At 42.7% G+C, this 17,154-nt stretch overlaps 1 protein-coding gene across 9 annotated transcripts in view; it reads left to right on the top strand.

Moving 5' to 3' along the window:
- Positions 1 to 17,154, top strand: part of FMNL2 (formin like 2) — a 192,425-nt gene that overhangs the window by 107,340 nt on the left and 67,931 nt on the right. For all 9 annotated transcript variants that reach the window (XM_083578765.1, XM_083578768.1, XM_083578767.1 and 6 more), the window contains exon 2: positions 2,051 to 2,134. In XM_083578765.1, coding sequence (XP_083434891.1) covers positions 2,051 to 2,134 — 84 coding nt within the window. The remainder of the gene's footprint in view (positions 1 to 2,050; positions 2,135 to 17,154) is intronic.

Raw genomic sequence — 17,154 nt, 5'->3', positions numbered from 1 at the left:
TGACTGTAGCCAAGCACCATTTCCCCCTGTTTTGAAACCCCCCCAATCTTTTCAAATATTTTGTTAGTGCTGGTTGTCAGCCATCATTTCCAATTCATTGTGTTACCTTTATATGAGAAGGGCCATATCACTATGGGCACAGATTAGAGCCCAAGTATGTAAATTATCTCCTTCAGTTTGCATGCAGTGACATTTTAAAAATCAGAATGTTGCCCTGCTGTTACAACAGAATAGCACTTCATTAGCATTTTAATGACATTTCAAGGTTTATTTTTAAAAGAGAGGTTTTAAACTGTAGGCCTTCATTTATGCCTTTAGGTAAGAGAGGAGGAAAGCTCACTCTGAACGGATTATGATTCTTACCTACACTTACATCTCAGGACTTTGCAATGAATGCTCTGCTTGCAACACATATTTTAAAACTATATTATGGAGGCTGTTGGCTGATACCTGACATAGTATCAGGAATGCTGCTTTTTCTGGCAGGGCTGCTGTGTCTCTTAACAGCTGTACCGCAGGCAGAAATTCAACAGTTGAAGCTTTTGCTCGTGTGATGTTGATGCTGAGTTACCCTTCCTTCACTGGAAGGTCCTAGGGCAGGTTACATCTGAAAGGTATAGTACAATGGGGATAGATCAGTTGGTAGAGCACGAGACTCTTAATCTCAGGGTTGTGGGTTTGAGCCCCCAGTTGGGAAAGTTTCCTGCAGGTGGTTGACCCTGACAGTCCCTTCCAACTCTACAATTCTTTGATCCTATGATATGATTCTACAAGTATAGTTAAATCATGGGTAGGCAACCTAAGGCCCGGGGGCCATATCCGGCCCAATCGCCTTCTAAATCCGGCCCACAGACGGTCCAGGAATCAGCGTGTTTTTACATAAGTAGAATGTGTGCTTTTATTTAAAATGCATCTCTGGGTTATTTGTGGGGCATAGGAATTTGTTCACCCCCCCCAAAATAGTCTGGCCCCCCCACAAGGTCTGAGGGACGGTGGACTGGCCCCCTGCTGAAAAAGTTTGCTGACCCCTGATAAATAAAGCCCATCCTACCCAAAATCGATGCAGGGAATGTTTGTTATATATGTATATATTTCAAAACATTTAAATACTGCTTGATTGCAATAAAAGCTCAAAGCGGTTTATTTTATATCTGCCAGCCATGCAGCTGGACGCCTGCCGGGGGGGGGGGGGGATTGTAATTTCCACTCAGTTAAGTCCTGCAAAGGATCCTGTCCGTTCATTGTGAAATGTTTTGTTTTATTTTGGTATCCTTTAAATCAAGGGTGGGGGACTTCAGGCCTGCAGGCAAATGCTGCCCTCAAGGTGTCTCTTTCTGACCCTTGAACTTTTTCCAGGCCACACCCTCCCCATTCTACTTCGCACCTCAGGGTGTTTTTGATTGGCCGGAATGTGTCTTAGAACTTTGCTAATGCTTCTCGGTGGTCTGGATGGAGGATAGAGAGGGATCAGTGTGTGTGTGTGTGCGCGCATGCAGAAACAGTTGTCTGCAACAGGTTAACACGGCTGCTCTTCTGGAAGTTACGTACCTAGTGTGTTGGTGCCAATATAAACATAAATAATAAGAGGTAGTATAAATAAGTAACTGCACTGCCTTAATGTGCATTGAATATAGCATTCTACCTTGCACACTCCTTTATTTATGCTGCTGGGGCCATACAGTTGTATAAGTGCTGCAGCAATTAATGTGTGCACATGTGGCAGAGGAGGGGGAGACAACTGCCACGAATCACCGGCGACTCTTCTATCCAGTTCTGGTTCACGTGAGAAACCTCTGAATCTTGACCAAGTCTGGATTGATTCCCCTTGGGGCGGGAAAAAGTGCCTTGTTTGCTTCAACTTCTCTTCCCTGGCAATTCTTGTTTCAACATCCTCTTTTGTGGAATGCTGTGGATTAACTCTGTTAACCGAGAATTCAAAGGAAAACAATTAACGTTAATTGCAACCACATTGTTATGGTCTGTTCACATCAGACCTCTCAAACCTTAAGCCTGCTGTGGTCACCCATGTTTGCTTTCTCTTTCTCCGCAGAATGCAATGAATTTGCCTCCTGACAAAGCAAGGCTACTTCGACAGTACGACAACGAGAAGAAGTGGGAGCTGATCTGTGATCAGGTAAGTGTGACAACCAATAGGTTCCTTAAGGCTGGTCTTACAAACACTGCCCCTATGCCATGATAGTAGATGCCTAGGAAGCTGCCTTATACAGGACCAGACTCTTCATTCATCTGGTCTGGTATCTGCCATTCTGACTGGCAGCAGCTCTCCAGATCTAGAGCAGCTCTTTTAAAGTGCCAAGGATTGAACCTGGTACTTTTCTCCATGCAAACAAGACCACTGCTCTCATTAAGTCTCTTAAAATGTTGGGGTAGCTGAGAACAGAAATCTAATGGGTTGTTTCTGCTGGCAGAAGACTTCTAACATAGGATTGATTCATGCAACCTCTTGAGTGTATGGTAGCTGTGAGAAAAGCCTGTGCATGAGGCTTCTAGTCTCTGATGATCCAGTTGTGTGCACCCGCTGCTGTGTTCAATATTCAGTATTTCCCCACTTTTTTTGCACCTCAATCCAAACACCTCTTTTTGAGCACCCGGGATGTGTGATTTGCCAGTGATGGCCAGGAGTAATAAAAGTGCCATGACTGTGAAAAAGCCAATCCAGGGGTCAGGGCACCTGGAGGTCAGTCCCACAAAAGAATAGTCTTGAAGAGTTCCCTGGAACATCCAAGCCATGGTCCAACCAATGTGGCAAGTTGAGCAGAGCCAGCACCTCAGCTCTGCTTCCCTTTTGTACGTTGCCTGCTGATTGCGGCATCTGGGCTTGACGAGGCAGATGACCCTCACCTTTTCCAGGCTCACTCCAGCTGAGGAATCACACACATCCTCCCAGGGCTAATGAGCCCTACCTGACCAGCTAGGCAGCTGGGCTCTGGGCCTGCCTCAGCTTCCTAGATCATCCCTACGCTTCAGAGCCCACTGTGTTCATGGAGCCTGAGGCTCCTCTGGCTCTGGTGATGGGTCTTGCTGTTTTGGTTCCTGTGCACTGAACCCATCCCCTTGCCATGCTCTGTCACCCAGTGAGTACTTCCTTCCCCATTCCCTGCTTGCTTTGGTGTGTCCCAGTCCTGGCTACACCCCTCACCAGGATCCTCTTCCTCCTCTCTGTCATCCTGCCAGTTCATGATGCAGCATGACTATCACAGTTGGCCTCCTCACAAAGAGAAACTGAGGGATCAGCAGTCTGTTGTCCCCATTTCATTTCCAGAGACTAGGCAGCCACCATTGTTAAGGAAAGGGGAAAAGCCTGGCCCTGTGTCATACTGTTTGGATTGCTTAACTTGGGCCAACTTCTGCAGGATGTAGAGAAGTGAAACATTTGCCTCCCCTCTTCTTTAGTACCTTTTAGTCTTTTCTGAAAATGATGGAATTGCTGCCAACCATTCTGAGAATGAAACCATGGTATTTGGGGATGCACAGTTTCCTGCCACTGCACAATTATTATATCTGCAGAGGGCCAAATAGAAATACAGCACCATTTATTTATTCCCAAGCTGGATTTCGAAGGGGTAGAGGAACCAGAGACCAAATTGCAAACATGCGCTGGATTATGGAGAAAGCTAGAGAGTTCCAGAAAAACATCTACTTCTGCTTCATTGACTATGTCGACCACAGCAAACTATGGCAAGATCTTAAAGAAATGGGAGTGCCTGATCACCTCATCTGTCTCCTGAGAAATCTCTATGTGGGACAAGAAGCTACAGTTAGAACTGGATATGGAACAACTGATTTTCAAAATTGGGAAAGGAGTACGACAAGGCTATATATTGTCTCCCTGCTTATTTAACTTATATGCAGAATTCATCATGTGAAAGGCTGGACTGGATGAATCCCAAGACGGAATTAAGATTGCCGGAAGAAATATCAACAACCTCAGATATGCAGATGACACAACCTTGATGGTAGAAAGTGAGGAGGAATTAAAGAACCTTTTAATGAGGGTGAAAGAGGAGAGCACAAAATATGGTCTGAAGCTCAGCATCAAAAAAACTAAGATCATGGCCACTGGTCCCATCACCTCCTGGCAAATAGAAGGGAGGCAGTGAGAGATTTTACTTTCTTGGAATCCATGATCACTGCAGATGGTGACAGCAGTCACAAAATTAAAAGACTTCTTGGGAGAAAAGCAATGACAAACCTAGACAGCATCTTAAAAAGCAGAGACATCACCTTGCTGACAAAGGTCCGTATAGTTAAAGCTATGGTTTTCCCAGTAGTGATGTATGGAAGTGAGAGCTGGACCATAGAGAAGGCTGATCGCCGAAGAATGGATGCTTTTGAATTCTGGCACTGGAGGAGACTCTTGAGAGTCCCATGGACTGCAAGAAGATCAAACCTATCCATTCTTAAGGAGATCAGCCCTGAGTGCTCACTGGAAGGACAGATCGTGAAGCTGAGGCTCCAATACTTTGGCCACCTCATGAGAAGAGAAGACTCCCTGGAAAAGACCCTGATGTTGGGAAAGATGGAGGGCACAAGGAGAAGGGGACGACAGAAGGCGAGATGGTTGGACAGTGTTCTTGAAGCTACGAACATGAGTTTGACCAAGCTGTGGGAGGCAGTGGAAGACAAGAGTGCCTGGCGTGCTCTGGTCCATGGGGTCACGAAGAGTCGGACACGACTAAACGACTACGGGGAAGCATTAGGGTTCTTTGAATCTGAAGCAATCACTAAAAAAGAAGGGGAAATGTTTTACAATAAAGGGGTATCTGGCAATCTTGGAAAGGCTCTGTTAAACAGAAGACCTGCAAATAGAGGACTAGGCTCAGCAAATTTGTTTGCACTTAAGCACTTCTGAAGCTCAGCCAGTGGGTCTGCCCATAGTTTCATAGAGTCACCCCAAATTAATAACTAAAACCAAAAGCAACCCATGGACTATGCCTTGTATATCCCCCAGTGCAGTTGTCATTTTGTCTTGGAGCTACAGGACTAACAGTTTGTGTTGGTTGGATATTCCACGCAGAACATTTAAAAGCATTGTACAGCTTACAATTGCAATTTACTGAGACACTGTGGCAAATTGCTTAATCTGCTGTAAGTAACTCATTTCCTCGGGGCTGTTTGCTTACAGCGTGCACAGTTAAGAGCGAAAAGCCTCTATGAATTGTGAGCTTTGTCCTCGGTTGTATACACTGTCAGCCAGCAGGATTCAGGAAGAATGCAATAGCTATATGGTTGGGGCCTAGGCACTGTCATTCACACCTCAGAGTCAATTGTGCTCATTTGCAGCACACAGCCCTGCCATTTCAGATAGAGATCAGTAGTCTTGGAGTCTGGAGATACATTGATAGCAGGGTTCAGGAAGGCAGGTGAGAATTTCAATCAGAGGAAAGGAGTGGGGAAATCTGAGAGATACTCTTGAATATTGTCATTTCGTTGTCTGAAGCACCTTGGTTCATCAAAGCCCTGCTGTTAAATGGCACTTACTCTCATCTCCCTGTTCCAATGAAAGGGGGAGAGTTCCAGAACAGTTATTATGATTCCTCCTATGCATCCCCTTTGCCATTCCTTTCCACCTCTACCACGACTGTAAACATCAAGAGCTTCTGTGTTGCAGCAGCCCCATCTGTGGCTGACCTACTGACTCCTTGAGGGTCATTGCCAGTGGGTGTAAATTAGAGCAGCCATGAGGCAGACATTTCATAAAGAGATTCAAATGAAGCATATGGTGCATGCAATATTTATATCTCTAACCATGCAATTACAGCACGTGGTTAAAGCAGATTCGGGATGTCAAACAGCAGAGACCATAATACTGACAAGATCCTATTTGGCGGTAACAGACGGTTTATTCCTCTGATAAGTATTTGATTGTTGCTAGGCCCCTGTCCAGAAAAGGAAGGGGCACACTTCCTCTGTAAGCTGCCTTATGTACCGTATTTTTCGCTGTATAAGATGCACCAGACCATAAGATGCACCTAGTTTTTGGAGGAGGAAACCAAGAAAAAGAATATTCTGAATCTCAGAAGCCAGGACAACAAGATGGATCACTGCGCGGTGAAAGCAGCGATCCCTCTTGCTGATCTGGGTTCTGGGATAGCTGCGCAGCCTGCATTCGCTACATAATTTCCCCTTACATTTCCCCTTACTTTTTAGGAGGGAAAAAGTGAGTCTTATAGAGCAAAGAATACGGTATTTGAATCACTAGCCTAAGAAGCTGAGAACCCTATGAGAGATTTTGGACATTTGAAGCAGGGGTGTGGGTGTGTTTGTGTTTGGGAGAGAGAGAGACCTGCTTTCGTTTTCTCACATAGCAAAATATTATTTAGTTTAGTTAAGAAAAATGGTGAATAAGGGAAGACATCTGCTTTGTGACTGTGAGAACAGGATGCTGGACTAAGTGGACCTTTGGCCTGGTTCAGCAGGCTTCTCCTTATTCTTTTGTTTATTTATTTTTAAAAATCATCCATGAGAATTCTCACTTTAACTTGGGGTGGGGAAAGAGGGCTCATTTCAAAAATCTCATCATCCCAAAGGCAAATAAAAATTACCCCAACTTTTATAGTTCTGCAAGCATCTGAGATTTTGGATAGTTCTGGGATTACATGTTAAAATGTTGCCCCCCACCCCTGTCTGTTCAGCTAAATAAGTAAACAAATTAAGATCAAAGCAAGCACCTGCATACTTCACAAATGCTTTCCCCATGAAACCTGGATAGGAGGAGAAAGAGGAGGGCTCCTTATTGCGACTTCAGTAGATAGACTAGGGTGGGGGCATTTTTTTAGAATGGGGAGAATTGCTCAAGAAAGCTATTTCTGCAGTTTGGAATGGTAGGAATTTGGAAGGTGGGGGAATCAGATTATGTTTCAAGACAACACATGCACTAGGTAGGTCAATGGGAAAGAGCAATACGAAAAGAAATAAAGGTTGCTTTTTCCTGTTCTTGACTGCAAATTCATTTGCCATCTTCAAGTAGGACCTCAATGACTAGGGCAAGTGATGAAGGAGAGTTTTCTTTCATTGGTTTAGGAGAAATGTGATCATTGCATCCCTTGTGTTTGACTAGTACAATCTGTTGGTTATTAAGGTTTGTGGGGAGGAGATTAGGTGTTTGGAACCTTTACAAAGTTCTTTTATGCCCCCTGATGGGTGGTTGGGGGCAATGCAGTTTCAAAAGGGAGATGTGGGGGGAGGGAATGCTTATTTTTTAAAAAGTCCTTAGCCCTGTAAGCTATGTTGACCTGAAGGATGAAGACTTGAGTAAGTTTTTGTCCAGTGAGCTCTTTGAGCAGGAATTCAAATAGGGGGCTTCCGTTCAAATATGGCTTTCCATTCGATTACCAGTCCTCTGCCCATTGCACCAGAGCGGTTGAAATTATCAGGTATATTCAGAGTAAGAGTGTTTTGAAATGCAAGTTTTGGAACCTACCAAAGGAAGGAAAGCTACAGGATTCATAGTAGAGAGCTGATGTGACCAAAATTTTGGACTGGATGTAGGGACACTCAAGTAGACTTTGAATCTGGTCTACGAAGTCCAAGTCCTTGTCCAATAAATGACACAAGTGTTCCCGGAGACCGTGATTCCAAATTTTTAATGTTCTTTATTAATTTTTCTGTGCACTGCTTAGTTTTGTCTGTGGTATATAGTTTTACTCTGCTTTTATATAGTTTTTGTTGTTTTTTAAGTCTGATGCGAAGGCTGTTCTTCTTTGATTCTGTATTGATGCCCCTCCAATTATATTGTATGTAAAAAAAAAAAAAAGACTTAGATGTTATTTTATCTATTAGAAGCAGAATACAAATTTTATAAATGAAGAATCAAATAAATTTATCTCGCTCCTCCATTACAATTTTAGATCTACACCCTAAGGGCTTTGTAGACACGTCTAGGCAAATGTTCCCTTTTGTTTAAGGCTAAAGCCCCAAACTTTTGTTCTTTAGTTCATTATGCCTAAATTGGCCTTTAGCCAACTAGACTAAGGAAAAATAAAACAAAATATTCCACTTCTTGTCCTCTTGTGGAGTTGTTAACCTTTCTGCAGCAGTGGGTAGGATATTCTGGAATCAGCTGTTCCATGTTCTCATTTATGACTCGGTTTATGAGTGGCTTTTCCACCTTCTTTAGAAAATATTTGTTAGCGACAAGGGAATATGTGTGTGTGTGTGTGTGTGTGTCCTCATTGCATTAAAAGGTGGGTTATTTTTAGAAACTAAGGCCATAGTTCTTGGCATAAAACACGTCAATGAATCTTGGAGCACCAAGAGAGTGGAATTTGAAATTTAATTTGTCCAATTCACATTCTTTTTTTGGGGGGGGGGGACAAAAAAACGCCTTAATGTTTATAATTCTGTTCTGCAGACATTTGGAACCTCCCTTTGAGCTACTACTTTTCTTCACTTGTAGTAGAATATGAATTTTGATATGAAATTTGGAAAAGGGCAACCAAAACGATAAAAGAGGATGGTGCAATTTCCCATGAGGAAAAGGTTTCAGCACTTGGGACTCTCCAGCATAGAGAAAAAGCGAGTAAGAGGGGACGAGGTAGACGTTTATATAATTACGCATGGAATGGAAAAAGTGGGTAGAGGAAAGTTTTTCTCCATTTCTCGTGACAACTAGAATTTGTGGACATCCACTGGATGTTGGAATATTCGGGGCAGATAAAAGAAAGTATCACACAGTTAAACTACGGAGCTCGCTTCCACAGGAGGCAGTGGTGGTCACCAATGGTGGATAGCTTTTAAAAAAGGAGTAGGTAAATTCATAGGGAATAAGGCTATCAGTGGCTACTAAAAACAATGGCCATGTTCCACCTCCACTGTCAGAGGCAATAGGCACCTGAATACCTGTTGCTGGTAATCACAGGTGTGGAAGGTGGTGTGGCGCTCAGGTCCTGCTTAAAAGATCTTCCCACAAACTTCTTGGCCAGTTTGAGAACAGGATTCTGGACTAAATGGGCCATTGGCCTGATCCAGCAGTCTCTTGTTACATCATCATCATCATCATCATCATCATCATCATTTATTATTTGTACCCCGCCCATCTGGCTGGGTTTCCCCAGCCACTCTTTCATATACAGTGGTACCTTGGGTTAAGTACTTAATTCATTCTGGAGGTCCGTTCTTATCCTGAAACTGTTCTTAACCTGAAGCACCACTTTAGCTAATGGGGCCTCCTGCTGCCGCCGCCACGCCACCGGAACACGATTTCTGTTCTCATCCTGAAGCAAAGTTCTTAACCCGAGGTACTATTTCTGGGTTAGAGGAGTCTGTAACCTGAAGCGTATGTAACCTGAAGCATATGTAACCCAAGGTACCACTGTAATCATGAAATTATAACTCACCCACACCTGTAGATTAAATACCACCTAAAAACTAGGATTGCAAAGCAGACTGTAGTTATGAAATCCTGGTTTGTAAACAGTGCTTAAACCAGAGTTTCCCAGTTTAGACAACACGAGAGACTGTGTTTGAACTAACAGGGAAGTCTTCTGTCAAGCCAGGCACACAAGGGGATGAGGGAATGCTTTTGTCTGTTCCTTGTTCCCTCCTCTGGAAATTTTCTAGACTGAATTTTATTTTATATTATATTTTATTTTATTTTAAATGGGCTGTAATTACACAGCCGTTTTTGAAAATCGATCAGGGCACTTACCACCTGATGAAATTATTTTTATTTGGCTGTTTTATTTTGTGATTTTTGAGAAGTACACTTGGAATCTTTGCAGTAAGGCTAAATTTAAAGAAATATATAAGCAAATGTCAGCAAATTTGTGATTTCATATCTTGTGGGAGTGAACTTTTTATATTATTAACATTATGAATATAAACCCTTGCAAGCCAGGTTGTGTCTTGTGTTGCACTGGGGATATGTTTCTGCTTCTGCTTCAGAGCATCTTAAGTTCCATCACTTCTTGCTGAGCAGCACATTTGTATGCAACTGTATTGGGATTCCCCCTTCAGCAGTCCCATAAGCATGTAGTGCTAGCCTTGTTTGGTACAGCAGACTCAAACAGCAAGTGAATTCCTGTCAGAGGATTTTTTTTTAGTTTTTATTTTAAATCAGACTGTCATACTGCATATGACAGACCACATCCACAAAATCTCTGCTCTCTCTTTTTTCCTTCTTGTTCTTCCTCTACAAAAGAAGCCTTCCACTCTCCAGTTAAAATTATCCAGCCATTCTTTCCAGAGAGTGGATGTAAACATTGGGTTGTATAAAAATTGCTTCCATAATTCTTGCTGCCTTTGTAACTTCTGTTTATCTATTTCTCTCTTTGTAAAATATCATCGTATTTATTTCTATATAAAAAATACATTAGATGCCATCAGTTCCTTTATCGGTTCATAACAACTGCTAAAAATAGTAGCAGCAGAGAAGGAAAAAGCCAGGTTAAAACAGTGTAGAACTCAGTATCTAAAAGGCCGTGCAAAATTTAAGGAGGCCCTTTCCTTGTGCTGTGAAGACATCAGATTCTGCGCTGGGTGAGTCTTCCTGAGGAGAGCATTCAAGAGTCAAGTCACCACAGTCAAGAAGCCCCTCTCATGGGTCATTGCCTGCCTCACTTCTGAACGTGGGGAGACTTTTGACACAGTAGTCTGACCTGTGCAGATCTTGCTTTGTAAGTGGGTTCCAACTTCCCTAAGAAAGCTTCATCACCACATGTTCTTTAAGCCCTGCTGTGGTTCACGTTAACTATGGGAAACGAGCCAAAGTTTGAGGTTTGCTTTCTTCTCTAAACTAGGATTGGGTAGAGCCATATGCAGCCCTACAAACATCTGTATCTGGCCCCTGAAACTGTCCTTAAGCCAGCCCTCCTCCATCACATCAATGCCTCTTCCTTTTGCATGGATGGAATGTGTCTTTGAGCGGCAGTAATGCCTCTTGCTTGCCTAGATGTGGTGTGTGTGTGTGTGTGTGTGTGTGTGTGTGTGTGTGTGTATCTATCTATATCTATCTATCTATCTATCTATCATCTATCTATCTATCATCTATCTATCATCTATCTATCTATCTATCTATCTATCTATCTATCTATCTATCATCTATCTCTATCTATCTATCTATCTATCTATCTATCTATCTATCATCTATCTATCATCTATGTACCTACCTACCTACCTATCCTCTATATCTATATCTATCTATATCTATCTATCATCTATCTATCTATCATCATCATCTATCATCTATCTTTCTATAGCTGTCTACAGTGGTGCCTCGCAAGACAAAAAGAATCCGTTCTGCGAGTCTCTTCGTCTAGCGGTTTTTTCGTCTTGCGAAGCAAGGCCATTGATGGATTAGCGCTATTAGTGCTATTAGCGGCTTTTAGCGGCTTATCGGCTTAGCGGATAAGCGGATAAGCGGCTTAGAAAAAGGGGGGGGGAAAGGAAAAAAACCCCGCAGGAACTCGCAAGACATTTTCGTCTTGCGAAGCAAGCCCATAGGAGATTCGTTTTGCAAAGCACCTCCAAAACGGAAAACTCTTTCGTCTAGCGAGTTTTCCATCTTGCGAGGCATTCGTCTTGCAGGGCACCACTCTATCTATCTATCATCTATCTATCATCTATCTATCTATCATCTATCTATCTCATCTATCTATCATCTATCTATTATCTATCTATCTATCTATCTATCTATCTATCATCTATCTATCTATCATCTATCTATCTCATCTATCTATCATCTATCTATTATCTATCTATCTATCATCTATCTATCTATCTATCTATCTATCTATCTATCTATCATCATCATCATCTATCCATCCACCCACCCATCCATCTCCCCCTCTATCATCTATCTATATCTATATCTATCTATCTATCTATCATCTATCTATCTATCTACCTATCTATCTATCTATCTATCTATCATCTAATCTATCACCTATCATTTCTCTCCGTCTCTCTTTTCCCCCTCTCCCACCCAAGTATCAGCTAGTAGGGTGGAGCGAATGGGGCTGCATTACTCTTCTAGCTTCCAAATGTTGTGCATCTCTGCTGTTTACTGAAGAGTGGGGAGTTCAGCATTGTGTAGGTGAAGCAGTGAATTGACCCTTCTGTTGCTCCAGTATGCTGTTGAGCATCCTCCAGCATTACACCTTCCCCTTCTCAGTAACCGGAAGCGCCATGTGGTGTTCGCAAGGCAGGAGACCAACCCGTGTTGCCTTTCTGGCCACTACTATGTATACCTTTGAGTTTTGTGTAGCAGGAACGGTAGGACTGTGCTACATAGGTGGATGTCACACCCAATGCCCTGCCCATTTTTGCCCCGCCCACATCTGTCATGATGCCACTGGAATGTGTTCCCCACATTCCCATGTGGACCTCCCACCCGATGGCCCTAGAGCATAGTTAACACTGACCATTGTTTGTAACCACAATTAACTGCAGACGGAAGCATAAACTTCCAATCCGCTCCTCATGGCTGCATTGAAGAAGAAGAGAGTCCGTGAACTCAAGTTCACTTCTGTTAGCACTAAAACTATGGTTTTGGCCGGTTGCCTCCATGCAGAGTGGGAATGATGCCTGTGTAATATTTATCTGCCACAACAGGACTGCGTGTTCCAAGGCCCTAGACAATGGCAGGTGTTCCACATCAGTGTGGTTTTAGGCTAGAGGCAAGTCACTCCCTAGAAAGCCCTTAGCCAATGGGTAAGGCTAAAGCACATTTTAGGAAATGCTTTCTGTTCTTATGTTATGCAGATGAGCAAGCACTGCTTTTTTTAAAAAGAAAAGTTAATTTGCTTTGGGAAATGAAAAGGATGTATGGAGTGTTTTGAAGATAAATTGTAAGGATATACTCCCTGAGATTTCCTTTAACAAATGCACTTTCACCGTCTTATTATTGGTTGCAAATTGTAGTTTGGACAGGCTCATACCATAACATTTTCTGATCATTAATAGAAAGCATTCCACTGCTGCCAAAAGAATACAGGATTTCTTGACAATTAGACTAAACACGGCAACATTGTGTATCTATTGAGGAACTCCCAAGAAGATACAGATTCTTCAAACTAAGGAGGGGACGATCTTTTGTTCACAACTGGTTTCACTATTCCAATTTTTAGTATGCAGAAAAAAAGGACAAATTTTATTGTTTGCTATTATCACTTTGAAGTCTGCTTGTAAACCATTTTGTAGCTGGACTTCATCTCATGTACTCCGAAGCCAAGTTTAAAAACTCTGTTATTTCCCAGTTTGTAGCTCCCAAGCTTTGGCCTATTGATTTAGCTGACAAGGCATTTTTTGTTTGTGTTAAATATTTATAACCTGGCTTTTGAACACACAATCCCTAAGGTGGCTAAAAACAAATTAAACCAATAACTTCTTTCTTTTCTAAATTTATATCTTGCTTTTCCATCAAGCCAACAGATTCCAACACTTAATAGTGGCCATAAACAAACAAACTTATCAGGCCAAAGGGCTGTCAGAATACAGATGAGGGCTGTGCACGACCCCTTCTTGGCTGGGTGAAGTTGTAGGGAGGATTTCTGCAACTTTTGTAGAATGCCCACAAGAATCACAGCACTTTAGGGTAGGGGTCAGCAAACTTTTTCAGCAGGGGGCCAGTCCACTGTCCCCCAGACCTTGTGGGCAGCCGGACTATGTTTTTTTTTGGGAAAAATGAATGAATTCCTATGCCCCACAAATAACCCAGAAATACATTTTAAATAAAAGCGCACATTCCACTCATATAAAAACACGCTGATTCCCAGACCGTCCGCAGACCGGATTTAGAAGGCGATTGGGCTGGATCCTACCCATGCTTTAGGGATGGGGATCCTACAGTTCTCTCCAGATGTTATTGACCATCCATGCTGGCTGGTGTTGATGAGAACTGGAGTCTTAAGTACATCTTAGAGAGCCACAGGTTCCCCATGCTTGCTTTAAAAACATGCATGCCATGATCAGCATGTAGCTGCTTGGTTGCTTTAAAAACCTCTTAAGATCGGCGCATAGAATGATGCTGCAGGATAGCATGATATAATTCCCAGGAGCATTGTATGGAGAAAAAATTATGGCTGCCCTGTAGCTGCTGAGAATGCCTTCTCTCTAGTTTCTACCAAGTGATGACATACATTGACTAGTTGGATATTAACTAGACAAAGAGGATGTCCTTTCCCGAAGAGCTTAAGACCCAGGCAAACTTATATGAGAGAATGGTCCAGTAGCCTGTGAAGCTGCTGTAACATGGGAGCCTCATGAGTCCTATATCTAACCCCTAGTCAGTAGTGTTGAAATTTCTAAATGCTCTTCATTCAACGGCAGCCCTGCATAAGATGTAACCAAAGTATGTGTTGTCAGGGCCATGTCTGACCTCTCAGGGAATGGGCACTGTTGACACTCTAACCCCTATTGTGCAAAAGTACTGTGGAAATGTGGGCTTCTGGGTTCAGGGATGAATGCAGGTACCTTCAAGGGGAGTGTAACACCGTTCAAGGTAAGTTGAGCCCCTTTTCTCTGCCCTATCTTTCTGCTGCTGAGGAGCACCTCTATTTTATCTTGGTTGAGCTTCCTTGGATTTAGGTGGAAATGAGAGCAGGAGGGGGTCAGGTTTCACCTGCATATTGGTTACACCAAGTCCCAAAAATAAGAATAAAACATACAGCAATTAAAATTGTACACACTTGCCTGGGAGAAGAAAGCCTGAGCAAAGAAAAGAACCCTAAAAGAAAATGGTTGCCAGGCAAGCATGCTTTGCAGTGGTATTCCATAGACATGGTGCCAGAATGGTTTAGCTTTCAAAGGTGGAACCATTTACGGTTGTCCATATAATGTAATAGCAACCATAATCCATTGACATCAGCACTGTACTAAGAAGTGAAGTACAAAAAGGCAGATACCAAGGAGTTTACAATCTCATTTGCTTATTTTCGGTAAACATGCTTGCTTCTGTTGAATTAGTAGGAATGCAAATTGCCCGTGTACAGTTGTTCCTTCAGGTAAAGCAAACCTGTCAGTCAATTTTTGAAAAATAAATGGTGTGCTATAAATATGATTTCCTGGTGGAGAAGATGGAGAATTGTGTCTTCTGTAGTGCGGTTGAACGTCACATGTTCAGTATCTGTATTTCACCAGCCCCCACCAACCCTGTCACCCTGAATACACATTTATATTTGTCAAATGTGAAAGTGATATTTTTGGGTGAAATGGGTAAGTACTAGAGTTCTTCCCACCAGACCCAGAAGATATAGATTTAGAATTCTCTTCTCTTGACTATAGAACCTTTGTGCATGTGGCACGGAAACTCATTTTTTAGAGAAACAATTGTTGGCTCTGTTTTATTTGCGGAGTGCGTCAGTGTATTGAAGTTAGAGGTTCAGTGTAATTGGATAGAGATTATTCTTAGATTTGGATTAAGGCAAGTGATTTCAAATCTTGGGACATTCAGCAGCTGTCAGAGATTTGCCATACCGAGAAAAGTCATTGAGTGCTCTGTGTACATTGGCCTGATTTTCATTTCATGGAGAAAGGAATACAAATGTCGCTTATTAATAAGGAAGCACTCGTCACTCTGTTTCGAACATTATGGGATTACTTATGGTTACAATGAATATTTGCATGTGATGTGTCCCCCCCTGGTTTTTTGTTTTTAAGTGATGTCATATCCTGCCAGGTAGGACACAGGTGGCACTGTGGGTTAAACCACTGTGCCGCTTGGGCTTGCCGATCGAAAGGTCGCGGTTCGAGACCCCATGACAGGGTGAGTTCCCGTTGTTCGGTCCCAGCTCCTGCCAACCTAGCAGTTCGAAAGTACGCAGTGCAAGAAGATGAATCGGTCCCGCTCTGGTGGGAAGATAAACGGCGTTTCCATGCACTGCTCTGATTTTGGCAGGAGCGGCTTAGTCATGCTGGCCACAAGACCCAGAAATACTGTCTGCGAAAGCAGACGGGCGCCAGCTCCCTCGGCCTGTAAAGCGAGATGAGCGCCGCAACCCTAGAGTCATTCGCGACTGGACTAATTGTCAGGGGTACCTTTACCTTTACCTTTATATCCTGCCTGGATAAGACACTGAGACTGGTGTGTGTCCATTGACACTTGGCCTTTTCTACATAGGCTCAAGCACAGACAATCCTGAGTTTTTATTGGTGCTGATCTCTGAGGTCACCTTGCCCTGACAAGTGTGTTTATTAAATCATTTCTCCCTTTCTCTTGAAAGCTGAGAACAAAGTATTTGTTATTGCAAGAGGTAGGTCTTTTGTCATACATTGTAGTTCCACTTTGTAATATTAACAGTAAGAATGGGAAATCAGTTCAGAGCACCCTGAGACTGTCTCCAGTAATGTAACTCAAGTCATCTGCCACCTGCCAAGTCACCTTACTCAGGTTTTACATTTCCTCCCACTTTCCCCAGTGATGTGACCTTTAATTGTTCTTTTACTACTAGTTAAATGATTTTCAAATTGGGCTAGGCTTGGTTCAGACAAAAGACTTCATGTTTTTCTGGGAGCATTACTAGTCTGTATTCAGTACAGATCTCCCTGGAGTGTAGTTAGCCTTCACAGTGATCGGAAAACTCCAGCAAAAGCTCAGACTTCCAGATCTCTTCATTTGCAAACCGAAATGAAACAAAAGGAGTTGAAAGAGTTCTGCAGAGAGGAAACGAGAGTGGAGGGAATGGCTTTGCAGACAGTTGTAAACAAGTTCGAGCAAACAGTATTCCCATCAGAATAATGTGCTCTCAACAGCCACTATTTTAGAATAGTTATCTTGTCTGCTCTAGGGAAGTTGGCAGGAAAGTCATGCTTTCGTTATATGAGTTTCTAACTAACTATTACATTTTATGGATTATGCATGCCGGGTTTATGATTCAGTGAGCAGTTTCCCACATGGTTGGTCAAAGAAGCTTTATGCACCAGGGAGCAATAATGTGAAACTTTCAATTTCTTCTGTTAGCTTCTTTGAAGATGATTTTCACATTGCAGATGATTCATAGAAACAACAATTCTAACTCATTTGAACCACTGTGCCATTTCATCAGGTGTGAGTGACCTTGGCAGTTATGGCTATGGGCAGCAACAATTTTAGGGGCAATGGCATCACTTTTTAGGAACCTAAGAAGAATGTGATGGATTAGGCCAATGACTCATCTAGACCAACATCCCGTTCTCTCAGTGGCCAGCCAGATGCCT

This window comes from Podarcis filfolensis (assembly GCF_964270895.1).
Source record: "Podarcis filfolensis genome assembly, chromosome: 1".
Lineage (NCBI taxonomy): Eukaryota > Metazoa > Chordata > Lepidosauria > Squamata > Lacertidae > Podarcis > Podarcis filfolensis.
Note: the sequence above shows the minus strand (reverse complement) of the source record. Positions and strands in the feature narration are given on the sequence as shown.